This window comes from Cokeromyces recurvatus (genome assembly GCF_025118155.1).
Source record: "Cokeromyces recurvatus strain NRRL 2243 chromosome Unknown BX663scaffold_46, whole genome shotgun sequence".
NCBI lineage: Eukaryota > Fungi > Mucoromycota > Mucoromycetes > Mucorales > Mucoraceae > Cokeromyces > Cokeromyces recurvatus.
In genome coordinates, this window is record NW_026251432.1 from 106930 (window position 1) to 123053 (window position 16124).

At 32.3% G+C, this 16124-nt stretch overlaps 6 protein-coding genes across 6 annotated transcripts; 4 read left to right on the plus strand and 2 right to left on the minus strand.

The window, feature by feature from the left end:
- Positions 1-26: 26 nt before the first annotated feature.
- Positions 27-5669, minus strand: BX663DRAFT_443954 (SNF2 family N-terminal domain-containing protein; the record flags this gene model as incomplete). Its single annotated transcript, XM_051523594.1, has 8 exons — positions 27-831; positions 923-1622; positions 1677-2940; positions 3050-3230; positions 3304-3541; positions 3661-4024; positions 4102-4953; positions 5034-5669. The coding sequence occupies 8 exons, from the start codon at positions 5667-5669 to the stop codon at positions 27-29; spliced, it is 5040 nt and encodes a 1679-aa protein (XP_051378009.1).
- A 561-nt stretch (positions 5670-6230) lies between these two features.
- Positions 6231-9158, minus strand: BX663DRAFT_526377 (V-type proton ATPase catalytic subunit A). The gene is made up of 10 exons (XM_051529893.1): positions 9025-9158; positions 8933-8947; positions 8735-8831; positions 8577-8620; positions 8405-8489; positions 8272-8337; positions 8167-8210; positions 7989-8090; positions 7530-7935; positions 6231-7468 (listed from the first exon to the last, which is right to left on the minus strand). Exons 2-10 carry the CDS (start codon positions 8933-8935, stop codon positions 6456-6458), a joined length of 1860 nt encoding a protein of 619 aa, XP_051378010.1. The 5' UTR covers positions 8936-8947; positions 9025-9158; the 3' UTR covers positions 6231-6455.
- A 602-nt stretch (positions 9159-9760) lies between these two features.
- Positions 9761-10618, plus strand: BX663DRAFT_526384 (uncharacterized protein). The gene is made up of 2 exons (XM_051529894.1): positions 9761-9932; positions 9988-10618. The coding sequence occupies exon 2, from the start codon at positions 10216-10218 to the stop codon at positions 10393-10395; it is 180 nt and encodes a 59-aa protein (XP_051378011.1). The 5' UTR covers positions 9761-9932; positions 9988-10215; the 3' UTR covers positions 10396-10618.
- Positions 10619-11909: 1291 nt separating this feature from the next.
- On the plus strand, positions 11910-12195 carry BX663DRAFT_273624 (uncharacterized protein). The gene has a single exon (XM_051521960.1). The coding sequence runs from the start codon at positions 12012-12014 to the stop codon at positions 12168-12170; it is 159 nt and encodes a 52-aa protein (XP_051378012.1). The 5' UTR covers positions 11910-12011; the 3' UTR covers positions 12171-12195.
- Positions 12196-13158: 963 nt separating this feature from the next.
- Positions 13159-14644, plus strand: BX663DRAFT_526389 (ubiquitin-conjugating enzyme/RWD-like protein). Its single transcript, XM_051529895.1, has 11 exons — positions 13159-13230; positions 13303-13366; positions 13441-13495; positions 13566-13644; positions 13711-13787; positions 13884-13904; positions 13996-14005; positions 14075-14145; positions 14209-14254; positions 14310-14418; positions 14482-14644. The coding sequence occupies exons 1-11, from the start codon at positions 13191-13193 to the stop codon at positions 14552-14554; spliced, it is 645 nt and encodes a 214-aa protein (XP_051378013.1). The 5' UTR covers positions 13159-13190; the 3' UTR covers positions 14555-14644.
- Positions 14645-15303: 659 nt separating this feature from the next.
- Positions 15304-16059, plus strand: BX663DRAFT_273636 (uncharacterized protein). Its single transcript, XM_051521961.1, has 2 exons — positions 15304-15884; positions 16047-16059. Exon 1 carries the CDS (start codon positions 15521-15523, stop codon positions 15857-15859), a length of 339 nt encoding a protein of 112 aa, XP_051378014.1. The 5' UTR covers positions 15304-15520; the 3' UTR covers positions 15860-15884; positions 16047-16059.
- Positions 16060-16124: the final 65 nt, after the last annotated feature.

The following is a 16124-nucleotide window of genomic DNA, read 5'->3' on the forward strand; positions in this document are numbered from 1 at the left end:
AAAAAAAAAAAAAAAAAAGATGTGTTTCAAGAAGCAAAAAAAGATGATTCATTGGACACACTATATTCATCATTATCATCTGTTGTATCACTTATTTCTCCTTCTTCCATTTCATCTTGACTAGGAGAAGATAATTGACTTTGTCCTTTAAAACGCGAATGTGTTAAATTAGATATGGATGATGAAGGGTATCTACTAGGAGGATGGCTAAAGCTTTGTGATTTTAAGGGCTTTGTCGGTATTCGTTTTTGTACTTGTTGTTGATGTAAATACATTTCATATCGTGCTTTCTTTTGTCTTCTTAATTCTTCTTCTGCATCATCATCCTTTTCTTCTTCTTCTTCTTCTTCACTTGTTGTAGCTACATCACTCAAATATCTTCTATTAGATACAGAAGGTGATATAATATAACCTGGATGAATCGTCTTCCCTCCCACTCTTCCGATATGCTTCCCACTCATCATACCAGTAGCAGTAGATGGCTTTTCAGCGGATTGGGTTTCGATGTTTGTATCCATATGATGACTACTAGTAGTGGAAGAAAGTGTTTTCCTTTTACGATTATAATTGGGTCGTTTGGATGGTGGTTTAGGTCGAAGAATGAGTTCACATAGTGATTCGATACGTCTTTGAATGACTAAATCTTTTGGCCATCCAATACGTCCTAGTAGTAGTGTGATGTTTGCTTCTTGATGATCTTCACTACTACTTTCATTTACAATTTGATGAAAGGGCAATTCTGTATCTGTAATCATCAAATCATGTCGTCCAATACCATGCTTACAAATTCCTCTTAATAAAGCTTTATCGTGAAGTGGCACTTCCCACCAACTATTATATATATATATATATTAAAAAAAACAAGTTAAATCTATTCTTCTACGTTATAATTCATTATGCATATATGTATATTATATTTTACGGTGGCAAACCAGATGTTCTTCGCGCCTTTTCAATTAATTTATCAAAATCAGGATCTACAATAACACGTTCACGAATCTTCTTCATTTGTTCAATACGCTTTAATGCACGTCTTGCTTTATCATAAGGAATTGTTTCTACAAGATTTAATTCCTCACCTCCTATAACCTCTTCACTTGATTCACGACAACTTCTTTGACCTTCATCTGTTACAGCTTGCTTTTTCATAATTTCTTTACAGGCAGCATAAAACTTGTAATAATACATATCAAGAGCAGCATCTGTCCTCTTTTCTAAACCAGAAAGTTTTCTAAATCGATCCCAACGAATATTTGGATCACCTGCTACTGTCTCTACACCAAAGGATAAAATGGTTCTCATAAAATCACTACGACTTTTCTTTTGCCATCGATTGCCTGCTTCACTACCGCCTCCTCGAGATCGCTGTCGTGATGATCGACTTTGATGACCAAGACCTTCGGCTAAATTTGAATTGTCCGTTTTGCGTCGTCGATTAGGGTTACCATCCTCTCTTAAGAAAGCAGCAATGATACGACGAAGACGCATACCAATATCTGCCTTAGAAGGCCACACATACACTGTTTTATCCTCTAAACGATCCACAAAATCAGAGGGACTATCGTCATGATGTTTATGCTCACTTGTTGAAGACCCTTCTTCATCATCCTCTTGCAATGTACCTGCTTTACTATCATCGTATCTTTTCCCATAAAAGCAAAACTCTTTATCTTTACGCATCGTTAAATATTGCTGATAACCATGCTTGATGATGCCCAGTAAGAGATCTCGATCTTCAGATTCACCCCACCAGTCACAAGGCAAAGAACCATTCACTTTAGGAATAGGGAGCACCTTCGCTTTCTCCCAATCCTTTGGCACGATACGATCACGAACCATATAGAGCATTTGAATTCTTAACAAAAAGTTACGACCTTTGCGTTCAATATGCTCTCTATAATCAGCGGGGGCTTGAATCAAGAAGGACCTATATTCAGCTATCTGTCTTTTAGTAGCACCTACAAAAGGTATCGTAAAATCGCTTTCTGGAGGCTCACTTTGAGCATCACTTTCTAATATGTATTCCATATCACGAAGTAATTTACGATCTTCCTCTGAAGCTGTACTGCCCTCAAGGACATGCTTTACTTGGCGTATCAAACATCGAGTCACAGCCTTCAGGTCCCTTTCAGTACGACGTGGAAAATGAGCTTGCATCTGTTTCCAAGGTCCATAGCCATAGACCATCAATTTACGTTCATATTTTGTCTTTTCAGATAATGACCATAAACGAGGTTGATCACGTTTCCTTGATTTCTCAGACTCATCTTCATAAGCATCAGAATCGTCTGCATTATCATTCGATGAATCATAGATACCGTCAGCAGAACGTGTACCAAAGCGTTGTACTTGACGTCGCTTACGTGGTTCATAAACAATTAATTCATTCTCGTCTTGAAATTCATTCATATCTAAATTAGCCTGAGCTGCCCATTTTTCCCAAAAATCAGGATCATCCAATTCAACATCGTGTTCATTATTTTGAGTCGTGGAAAAAGTAGCCTTGGAAAAAACAGAGCCCTTTTCATTCCCTTCATGTCGAATCACGGTCGTACGTCTTTCAAGGATTTGATCAATGTCCTCTGCACAAAACTGTTCACTTTCACTATCATCAATGATAACACCATAGGCCCCCTTTTTAAGCAAATCCTCAATCTCCTTTCGATTCAATTCGTTTTTGGATATACTGGCCGGTGACGATTCATCTTCAGGGGATTCATTCTGACTTACATTGTGTTGATTCATACGTTGCATCACAGCTTTATCAAGACCTAATTTCATACCTGCACGATCAAACATATCTTTTTCATATGTATTTCTACATATGAGTCGATACACTTTTACAGGCTTTGTTTGACCAATACGATGGCAACGTGCTTGTGCTTGTAAATCATTTTGTGGATTCCAATCGCTATCAAAGATGATACATGTATCCGCAGCCTACCCATAATTGTGTAAACATATTATTCGAAAGAAAAGAAAAGGAAAGGAAAGGAAAGGAAAAAAGGAAAGGAAAAAAGGAAAAAAAAAAAAAAAAAAAAAAACTTACAGTCAAATTAATACCAACACCACCTGCTCTTGTACATAATAAAAAGACAAAGGATTGATTGATAGGTAATGTAGAGAAACGATCAATAGCAGCTTGTCTTTGTTCACCAGGGACACTTCCATCAATACGTTCATGAGGATACTGTCGACCATGAAGATAATCAGACAAAATATCTAAGCAGCTATATATATATGTAAAACATGAATACTACATATAAATAATATATATACATATATACATATATATATATATACCTCGTGAATTGAGAAAATATCAAGACTTTATGGTTTCCTTCGAATAATTTTCGTAAAAGTTTGTCAATTAAAACCAATTTACCAGAAGATTCAATTAAGCATTTAAATTGATCTTGAATTGTTTTTGCCCTATTTTCAGAAACAATCATTTCTTCCGCTCCTTCTAATAGATAAGGATGAATACAGCACTTTCTAAGCTGGATCATGATATTACGAAGATGTGGCATTTCTCTGTTAGCTATAAACAAATAGTAAAAAAAAAAAAGGGTAAATAAAGAACTATATACATGTACACACACACACGTATATATATATATATATATGTATATAAATATATGAATATGTATTAATATTTACTTTTTCCTCCTTTTTTTAAAAAATTGAAATTCTTTTCTAGAATAGCTCGATACCATTTCTTTTGAGGATTCGTTAATTCAACTTCAATCACTGTTTCTTCTTTTACAGGAATACTTTTTTCAACATCTTCTTTAAATCGACGCAACATAATAGGTTTCAATAATGCTTGAAGCTTTTCTACTTCAGCTGCAGTTTGTAAATTGCCATATTCTGCAAAGAAGGCCCTCTCATTGTTGAATACTTCAGGTTGCATAAAATTTAGAAGACTATAAAGCTCATCCAATTTATTTTGTAAAGGTGTACCAGTTAATAATAATTTATGATCGATTGAAAATGATTTAAGTACTTCACCCACTTTAGATTGCTATTATAGATAAAACACAAGATATGTATGTGTATATGTGTGTGTATGCGTATGCGTATGTTTATTATTATATTTACCTTGTTTTTCAATCGATGCGCTTCATCAAATACGGCACATTTCCAAGAAATATCTTTTATATGATGAGTGCCTGCTAGGGCCATTTCATATGTAGTAATCAAGACATCAAACTTATACCGATTAGGTATAGTTCGACTTTGTATATCCTTGTAATAAAATTCAGTTTCTGCAATCAAATTACGAGACAAGATACTACCACGATAATCAATGACATTTAAATTTGTCCAAGCTTTAAAGGCCCTCTCCCAGTGAGGAATAGTTGAGAGTGGAGCTACAATCAAGAAGGGACCTTTGATATTGATTCGATAGTAAATATCATTTAAAAAGGCCACAGATTGAACTGTTTTACCAAGTCCCATTTCATCCGCCAATATACACGAACGATGATGATAATAACAAAATCGTAGCCAATTCAAGCCTTCTAGTTGATAAGAACGCAATTCATTATCAAACTTATATTTTTGACTTTGATTGTATTTGACAAATTGTGTATAATTAGGTCGCTTAGGTGGATCAGGTAGTTTCTCTTGGGGAATAGTACGATTACGTTGGAATTCAATAATTTTAGTTGAATCCATCTCCTTCACATCTTCTTCACTTTCCCAAGTACTTGCATCATAGAACAATCCATTCCATTTAACCAAGTAATAAAGAATAGTTTTACCCGTTAAAGGATCCATTAAATCACCTTCATCAATGATACGATCTATTTTTAAATATTCAGAATAATCTTCTCCTCGTTGTCCATCTTGATTCCATTTTGTCAAAAATTTTTTAATACGATGTTTTCCTAAATGTTCTGCTTCTACTCTCTCTTTTGACAACCATTCCAAATGGTGATAACTAGAAAACTAAATATGTATATATATATATATATATATACTTTATTATATATACAATATATTCATATATAAAGTTGTGTATGTTTTACCTTGAATTTTACTAAAAATTCTGGTTGATTTGTATTTGCATTTAACCGATAATCTAACATTTTTTCAAATAGCTTTGTTGCCATTGGAATCATTACAACAGGTGCTTCAGTTTTAGCAGAAGATGATTTATTCCGAGCAGATGTAGATCGATGTGCCTTAAAGTCATCATCATCATCATCATCATCGTATTCCTCTTCATCCTCGTCTGCCATGTCCTCATCAGAAAATCCTTGATATGTTATTTTTCTTTTCAACTTGTTTTTTCTATTACTAGATCTTTGATTTGTTACAAGCGGTTGCTGTTGTTGCTGCTGCTGCTGATGCTGCTCAAATATAATTTTCTGTTGATCTGGTAGTAATGATGGTTGATATTGAGTATGCATTTGGCTTCCTACTACTCTTTGCAACTGATAATTAGACAAATGAGGATGATTGGTCTCATTAATTGAAATGCCGCCATAAGTGCCCTGAAGAGAGGATGACTGCTGTTGTTGAAATCCAAACGATGATTCTTCTTGTTGTTGATGATGAAAGCTGATCAAATTATTAGCAAAACCCTGTTGTTGTGATTGATTAAAAATAAAGTGTGTAGGGTATTGAGGACTGTCATCAAAGAATGAAGTATTAAAGTCCATATTGATATTATTTGTTTGTTGTTGGGGAATATTAACAAATAGGTGATTATTATTATTATTATTAAATCCACTATTATCACCTGCTGTCACAATAACAGGATTTGTTGCAGCATCTAAATAGTCCGAAAATAGGTCATCTTGACCAAGTTGAATAGAGGGATAAAATGATCCTTGAGATATTGGTAGACTTGTTGGTCCATTAACGACCCCTCGTTGTGAATGACTTTGTTGATGAGTCATTACACTAATGTAAGAGGGAAAAAAAAAAGTAATTAATTATAAATGGCCTTCAATTCTCTTTCTTTCTTCTCCATCCTCCCCCCCCTTTATGTGTATATGTAATGCTTACGAATTAAGTTAAGGAAAAAGAAAAAAATAGATATTTGTTCCTCTCTACAAAACTATTATTATTATTACTATTATTATTATTATTTTGAGGAATTTACTTTGTTGAAATGTCTTTAATTGTAAATGTTTTTCTTCTTTTTTTTTATATATAAAATGAAGAAAGGGAAAACAAACAAAAAAAAAAGAGAAGAATGAAAATTATTTATTATTTATCTGAACAGTCCGCTTTAACATTATTAAAAGTAAAGTGTAAACCAATCAAACATAACTACTCCAAACAATTTATTATACATGACAGCGCATATTTAATTATAATTTGCCATGAAAAAAAAGGAGGAAAAGAGAGAGAGAGAGAGAGAGGTGAGATTTGAATAATAAAAAAAAAAAGAAGGGAATAAAATTTGTATGAATATGTGTTATGTGTGAGAGTTTTACTTCTTAAGCTTCAAGGTCATTGAATTTGGCTTCAATTTCCTTATGAAGTGCAGAATACTTTTCAACAAGTGTATTTTCACCTTCAGCAGGATCTTCAAATTTCATGGAAGATAATTTATAAAGAATATCACCCATAAATTCACGAATCTTGGACCAAGTAATTTGGTTGTTGGAAGATTCAACAGCGTGAATGGCATGGTCATAAAAACCAATCATGTTACGTAACATCCATGTCGTCTTATAGAAAGGACAATAGCGATCATAATTACTATAACCATTTTGTTGAAGGAAATCATCCTTAATGATTTGAGCGATTTCCAAAGTAATTTTATCAGTTTCATTCAAACCCGATTTACCAACAAGTTGAACAATTTCAGAAAGGTTTTCTTCCATTTGAAGGATTTCCTTACATTTATCACGCAAGTGAATATATTCGGGATCATTCTTTTCATAATAAGGTTCAAGTACCTTCATATACTTGGAATAAGACAAGTTCCAGTTAACAGAGGGGAAATGCTTACGTTGAGCGAGCTTCTTATCAAGACCCCAAAAGACTTGAACAATACCGAGTGTGGAAGCAGTGACAGGATCAGAGAAATCACCACCAGGAGGGGATACAGCGCCTACAATCGTGACACTACCTTCACGACTAGGATTACCAAGACAAGTGGCACGACCAGCACGTTCATAGAAAGAAGCAAGACGTGCACCGAGATAAGCAGGATAACCAGAATCAGCAGGCATTTCAGCAAGACGACCTGAGATTTCACGAAGGGCTTCAGCCCAACGAGAAGTAGAATCAGCCATCATAGCGACATTTTTACCCATATCACGGAAATATTCAGAAAGTGTAATACCAGTATAAATAGATGCTTCACGAGCGGCAACTGGCATATTGGAAGTATTAGCAACCAAAGTAGTACGTTTCATAATAGATTCTTTACGACCTTCATGCTCAATTGAAAGTTCAGGGAAATCCATTAAAACTTCAGCCATTTCATTACCACGTTCACCACCTAAAAATAAATAATTCTTTGATACCATGTACATATACATCTATCATTATTTTATACTTACAACCAACATAGATAATAATATCAGAGTTAGAGTACTTGGAAAGAGATTGAGAAATGACAGTTTTACCACAACCAAAGGCACCAGGAATAGCCGTAGTACCACCTTGGACACAAGGGAAAAGGGAATCTAAAACACGTTGACCTGTCAACAAAGGATGATTAGCAGATAACTTTTCTGCAACAGGACGAGGTGAACGTACAGGCCAGAGTTGTCTCATCGTATGCTTGGTCTTTTCACCTTCGAATTCAGTCTCAAGAACAACATCTTCAAGTGTATATTGACCCTTAGGGGCAATATACGTAATTGTACCACGACTCTTGGGTGGCAACATGATATTATGTACAGTAACAAGAGAATTTTCATACACTTTACCATAAATGTCACCACCAGTAATATGATCTCCTACCTAAAGAAACTATTAAATATCTATCGATGAATCTTGCTTTTCCTTTGTTATACCTGGAAATTAAGAGGTTCGAAATCCCAACCAAAAGATTTATCCAAAGCAGGAGTAGCAATACCTCGAGGAATATAAATACTTTGAGAAGCTTCTTGAATAACCTATTCACAAAATAAAAATAAACGAAATTTAATACTCTCCTCATTATATTCTATTTTATGTAGCTTTGCAATTTACCCTAAGCGGTCGCTGAATACCATCATAAATATTTGACATAAGACCTAACAAATAATAATAAATATAGATACAACAAATATTACACTATACAATGTATTATTTTACCAGGACCAAGCTCAACAGATAAAGGTTTACCAGATCGTAAAACTGGATCACCCACAGTTAAACCACCTTTTATATTTCAAGTCAGTAAGAGAGAACAGGAAAAAAAAATGGTATAAAATAATTTATATATTACCAGTTTCTTCATAAACTTGAATAGTTGCCTTATCTCCATCAATACGAATGACTTCACCTACAAGTTCAGAATGACCAACACGTACCTATTATAAACGTCAAGTAAGGGGGAGATTTTTTCTTAATTTATTGTTTCAGGTTTTTTTTTTTTTCTACACAAGAACAAAACTTACTAATTCATACATGGCAGAACCACGCATGTTATCAGCAACAACAACTATAGATAAAAGAAAGTTAAAATATTATGTTTATCATTAAAGAGCAAAAGGAAAAAAAAAAGTTTTTTTTTTTTTAAATAAAGACAAAAGCATATTATATGTTTTCTTCTCACCTGAACCAGAAACAGAATAGATGGTACCGAAATCAGACTCGCGTTCATGGTCTCTAATTTTGGGTAAATCTCTTTGTGCGTTTTCAAGTGCTCCTGCCTAAAACAATATTTTGTTAGAAACAATAAAAAAATGATAATACAAAAAAAAAAAAAGAGGTATTTAGTTGATTCTATAAACTAATATATAAATTGACTCACCATTTTATTTTAAAACTAATGAAAAAAAAAAAACAAAGCAGATTAATAAAAATAAAAAAGGACAAGAAAAAGCATTTTGTCAGATAATTTACCTTTAACAAAATAACTGGAATTAAGGAAAAAAAAAGAAGAAAAAAAAAGTCGAGATGGTATAAAAAAAAAATAAAATATTGTGTGTCAAGGGGAAAACTTATCTTTTTTTTTTTTTTTCTGAAGTCGTTTATGTGTATCTATTTCTGCAGAGCGGCTTTAGTGAATTGCCAATGATCATTAATTTAAAAGCCGCACAATGCGTCACAGCTGGGCAATCATGTTTTCTCTAGTGAATATAGTATCTCGGACGATGTTAGACGAATCAAAATTAATTTTCAAACGTTCAGCTTACCTTTTTTGGGTGAAGAAGAAACGAACGTTATTTGCTTCTACAAAATACTTGATGACGACCACGGACACTAATTAAGTCTTTTGAATTTTTGAAAATGTTCTTTGAAGCAAGACATTTCGTTACATGGATGGCAAGTTTGTATTTTCAAAATTATTAGATTCGACATTTTATACCTTTGACGTTCGAAATTGGTCAACATAAACAAGTAAGAGATCACCAGATCTCTGTTTGTATTTAAGCTGTCGTCTAAAATACTTTAGTATCATCTGTTTGCAGACCGTAGAATTTGTTTGAGTCTTTGTCAAATATTTTGTTCCCAAAAGATATTATAGATAGCCCATATTGATGATAATGGAATTTTTCTGGCTTCCAGTATTTATCGACTCTTCTAAATAAACAGCGGATGAGTATGGTAATCAACCTAATGTTATACTACCACTAACCTTTATATCTTTTGGAGTTGCTTGTCTTTCGTCTTTAGCTTCTTGTACTTTCTTTTTCTTCTTTTCCTTTCTGTTCTTCGTGTTGTTTTCCCTTGACTTCATTCTATTTTCTACCACCATTGATCAAAATGTTTACCATTTATTGTCTAGCTCTTTGTCTACCTTAGTATAGGTGAGAATGACTCTCTGCCGTTGAGGAACTATTGAGCTCTAATATTGCTTTGAAGATGCCTTAATAGATAACTGACATACTGAAGATATGTCGAGAGATTAAGAGTCTTTGCCCCGTCGGCATATTTAATAGAATTGTGTTCATTTCTTCAGCGATCATTCTTTCCTTCTCTCATTTAATGATTTCCCAACAGCACTTGTATTTCTTCTTGTTTAGTTAACTTGTGGTTTAGACATTCTTTTGATCCTGTGCTTTTCTGACCGTCTTAGCTGCCATTTTGAACATGCAGTCCTACTCTCTACTTGTCGAACCACATCATTACGTTGTCTTCTCATCAAATTTGTGCCTTTTTTGGCTCAATCCTTTCATAATCTGCTGTACTTCTTTTATGCTTTGTACTAACTATATTATATACACGATTACTAGATATTGCTTTTATATCTTCTCTATCTCATGTATCTAAACGAATAGATATTTACCATGTGACAACATCGATGCAAAATAGTTGCATTGACTACTTCTTTTTGTGTGATACCCAGGTTTGCTGCAGTCCTTGCATATGACTTTAGCTAAACAAGATGATATAAAACTTATTAAATCTTGTAAGTATACACTATATAATATTGTCTATAACTTTTTACCTTGTTCTTCTTCTATCTCTTCTCTTCAATTCGAAACTCTTTTTTTTTTTTTTTTTTTTTTTTTTAGAATTTCATGAATTCTTTCTTTAAACATTTATTTTATAAATATATATTGCTAAAAGAAAAAAAAAAAAAAAAAAAAAAAAAAAAAAAAAAAAAAAAGACAAAAGAAATAGTGATATGAAGATGTATAATGCTTGATCACATAGGATGAAATTGATAAAAACTGACAATATGTTGTGATTGATGGTTTTTTCTTAGCATGTAATTAAAGAGAAGATGTATGAGAGTATACTTATATAAGATGCTGAATGGTCGATATCATATGTGTATATATATATAATAACGTCATGAATTATTTTCTTACCACTGCTTCCATATATGTACACAAAGAATCCAAGTATTCACAAACAGGTAATATAGTCGGTATACCCTAGCTTGAGATTAAAGAATTTTAGATGCTAAAGGCTGTAGGCTTTCATTTAATGAAATAATACTATATAATTGTTCTTTTATCTTAACATCAAACTCTCAACGGCGCATGTATATAAATATATATACATATATTCTTCACTGATAGATTATCTTATAAACACACACACACACACACATACACATACTTCCGTATACAAAAGTGCTGACGAGTTCATAATTGTTGCACGATCAATCGAATTGAACCCAGAAGAGATTCTCGAGTCATTGGCGCTTTATCTGAGCAAACACGATAAATGTCTCGCAGATTATCAGACCAGTTTTCATGTAATTCATTTTCAATACACATAGAATATATTATTTTGCAGTAATGTAGATATTTCTTGGCCTTTCTTTTAGAGACATAAAAAATACTCTGATGATAGTCATATCTCATTCACTCTTTTGTCTGTTTCACGTGAAATATTACAGAGACATTTTAACATACACACTCTTGCTATTTAAGAATGAAAAAGTGACAAGTCAATAACTAAGTATATCATTGCAAATTTTGGAAGCAGTTCACCATTTATATAAACCCAAATTCGGACGTAGTACATTTATCTAGAATATAATCCCTCCCCCGTGGGGGGGGGCAAGCTCAATAAATTGGTTTAAAGTAGCATGAGTTTTTGAGTAGAAGAAAAGTATATGTACTATGTAATGAGCTTATTATGAAACCACAAAACTTCTTGGCAATAGTAGTGATCATACTAATGTAATATTTCAACCTGGGCGCATACAAACCCCTTTCTTCATCCATCAACAACTAACAGTCGAAAGTAAAAGACAGCAGCATTCAAACTTCATAAAAAAAATGCTACCTAATAATAGCTTCTAGTGTACAAACATACGTGCCTTTAAATGGATAAGCTGAATATCTAACCACCACAACAGTGGGCAAGAGTCCTTTATTATATTTCAGGTTAAAAAGTCTGAACATTAACCACTCATTTGTCTGAAACTAATGTTTTTTTTTCCAAAAAAAGGTAAGCTGAACATCTGGTTCTATCGCTGGCCAGTTATGTGTACCATTCTACAGGAAATAGATTATTTAATGCACGATAAACTACCCCCTCCACTTCTTGATCCAGGCAGAAAATTACTCAACTGGTTGTCTCTTTAAACTTGTTAGCAATATTCCCCTTTCTTTCTCACTTTCTCTTCTTCCTTTCCTTTACCTTTTTACCTCTTGTCCCATAAGAGGGTTTTTAGATACTTTTTTCACATAATTTGAACTGACCTGGGCAATCCAATATAATAAAGATATTATGTGCCCATAGGTCGCTTTTTAAATTTTAATTTATAAAAATAATAAAAAAAAAAAAATGTTTAAACGTAAGCTGAACATCTGAAAATTAATTTTGATTCGTCCAAAGAAACATCTTCCGATACTACGCATCAGGATTTAACAGTCCCAAATCTGTATTTTAAAACTGTCAAAGGAGCAGCAACAAACAGTGATATGAATGCACTCTTAGGTCTTTGTATTGTTGGAGGAAGAAATTGTTTAAATTATGAATAGAATATTCAACTCAATGGTTCTTTTATCATTATATGATACACCATGATCTATTTGTAATGATTTTATTTAAGCCAGTATGTGTTCACTTATGTAATTAGTCAAGAGGACATGATAAGAAAAAGACAATTATAATAGGCATGTAAATCATTTCTATTGAAAATCAAATGTTTCTCCTTCTTTCTTTACTGTAATGACTATAAGGCATTCATTGCTAAAGTCGCTGAGTTTAATACATTTGATATATTGAAATGGCGGAACCTTTTTGAAATAAGAGTGTAGACTTGGATGTGATCATTTTTTAGAAGATATAAAATAATATATAACTAAGTGAAATATTTTATAATTTATTGATTCACAACAGGAGGTTAAATATAGTTCATAATTGTCATTGTTTTCAATTATTTTCAATTGTTTATTATTTACTAATAAGAAAAATATATATTAAAATTATGTAAGTCACGTGAGTTTTGTTGCTCTGTTGTATTTATATGAATTCAACCAATTATTATTACTTCAAATTTCAAATTTCATTTTCTTTTTTTTTTTCATTTTCTATATTTGTTATAGTAAAGATACAGATCTCTCTCTCTTTTTTTTTTTTTTTTTAAATAATCATTGCAAATGTCTTCGGCTGCAAATATTCTTCAAAAACAATTAAAAGGTTTAAACTAATTGAACATTTATTCATTACTAATAATAAAAAAAAAAGTAAGCTTACTTACTTGTTAAATAGAATTAACAAAGAATCCAGTTCCGGGTTTTGTAGTCGACCTTAAAGACGATAATATCTTTGAATGGTAAAAAATAAAATAAAATAAAATAAGATATAGCATTAATTAATGCCAACTTTTTTCTTTTTCTATTATGAAAGGGATGTTGCACTTATTGGGTCACCTAAAACAATGTATGAAGGTGGTTATTTTAAGGTACTATCAAATTTAATATGTATAAAAATATTCCTTGTTTATTTTTGGCCCTTTTATATGTATATAATAGGCAACTATGACGTTCCCTGATGATTATCCATTCAATCCACCTACATTTAAATTTAATAACGAATTTTATCATCCTAACGGTAAGGTTTTATATAGAAATAAATTTCATATTAAAAAGAAAAGAAACTTATTTTGTTTTGGCTTAGTTTATCCTGATGGAAGACTTTGTATTTCAATTCTTCATCCACCTGGAGAAGATCCTATTAGTGGTGAAAAGGCAGAGGTAACATTCTTTTATACATAAATATATAATTATCTTTTTGTTTGTATTTATTTAATATATATGTATATATATTTATATATTTTTTTATGTGTATAGGAACGTTGGAATCCTACACAGGTAAATGAAATATAGGAGAGAAGAAAGGATTGTGAATTCCTTAATGACTTTTTTTTTTTTTTTGCTGTGTTTTTTCTTTTCTTTTTTTTAGTCTGTAGAAAGTAAGTTTTGAAAAACCAAAAACAAAGGCTATTTTTTTTATTGTTAAAATTTATGCAAAAATGTAATAGGTGTACTGGTATCCATTATTTCTTTACTTGCGGACCCTAATTGTTCAAGTCCTGCAAATGTAGATGCTGGAGTAAGTAAATTGTGGATTGTTTAACAATAAGAATGATTACTGATGGTTTTTTTTTTATAATAGGTTGCTTATAGAAAGAATCGCGAACAATTTAATGCTATTGTGCGAAGTAAGTAAATGTTTTGTGTCATTTTTTATTTTATTTTACAAACATTTTATATTAGAACAAGTGGAGGCATCAAAAAAGGATATTCCTCCTGGATTTAAAATGCCTAAATCAGAACAAGACTTTATGCCAGCAGCTCCACCAGAAATAGAAGAAGATGATAACTTGTAAGTCTTTTATATATGTAAAGAGGGATATGTAAATATAATAATTAACTGTATGAACCTTAGTTGGTATGAGTCTGGCGATGACAGTGATTTTGGTGTAGATGATGATGATTATGATGATGAAGATGAGGACTGATCCTAAATACATATACATATATATTTTTTTGAGACATTATATAGAAAGATATATATATTTATTTTAATAAATTTTTTTCCCTTTACATAATATTGTTAGTTATTTACAAAGAAATAGGTTCACAGCAATAGGATTGGTTTTTTTGATTTGGATTCTTACTATATACATATATGTATATATATATTGTTTGTTTCAAGTAATTGGCAGAGGATAAGAAAGAATACATAATGTAAGTTACTAGAATCGTTTTATTATGCTTTGTTTGGCGATTGGATGCATGAGTGTTATTGTCCTAACTTGTTTGAAATTTTCAAGTATGTACAATAAGATTTGGATGAAGAAAAGATATAATATATTTACAACGTTTCTGAAATTGCAATTTCTGACTTTATTGAGAACGAGGATGAAGCATGTCAGAGAAATAAAAGAATTAGAGATAAGCTGAAAGTTTCTTTCAGAAGCTCTAAGGATAATAACAAAAAATAAATAGACTTCTTGTATTATGAGTTGCTTATGTAAAATATGTTTCATAAATAGGTGTAACGTTACATAAGCCTATTTGACATAACCAAAAGGTACGATGAATAGTGTCGCTAATTAAAAAGCATTTTTTTTTTCAGCAGTTGTCGCTTTTAGGAAAAGTGTATTGTCGCATCAGATTAGCTTAACTTGTCGTACCGTCTTCCTCTTCCTAAGCTCTTTTTTTTTGGTTTGAGTTATGGAAAGATCTTTTTTTTTATTACAAAGATGGGCGCGATAACCTGTACAACGAGAAGGGTACGAAAGTTTATGATCCAATGGAGGGGTGGGGTAGGTGTTCTAACTGAGATAACCCAATTCAAATGTGGTTCTTGAAAGATTAATCCGATTAAAGCACTTGGAGAAGAAAAAAATTAAAACCGCCTGAGAAGATTGCTGTAGAAAAGATAGCTAAAGCAATGCTAATTAAGCCAGCAAAGAAAGAATATGGAAAGTACAGTGACAGGCAACGAGAGTACTTTATTGACAGACAGAATGATTGAAAGCGCTCATGAAAGAGGTCTAGCTTACCCGGCTCGCAAGAGGACTGGGGATCGAACCGTATGTGGCTCAAAGATGATGGAAAATGTACAGAGAAACGGAAGAAGTGCCTTACAAAAAAAAAAGTCTTCTATAAGTTCTGGTCCTTCGTCTTCTTTCACCGACGATCACAATGACTTTTTGAGGAATCTAGTGGATGATGACCCCTCCCCTCCCCAGCTTGCTGTCAGTCATATAGTGGGGAGATTGGTTGAACATTTCGAAAACCTTTGTTGTATGTTTTAAGGATATTAAAAAGACAAAGTAAATGGTAAGGCGCAGGTACTTTTTTGAACGCAATAAGATGAAGAAAGAGAAACAGGGAAAGACAAATCTGTATAGTTTTATTAAGTGGAATAATATAAAAATTGTACAAAGAAAAATGATATGGAAAAATGACAAGAGCTATTTATATGTTTTTTTTTTTAAATAGAAAAGTAGGGAAAAAAAAGTCAACACTAACCAGTTTCATCGAAACACCTCTCTATCGAAAGCAGAAGCAAAAGAAACT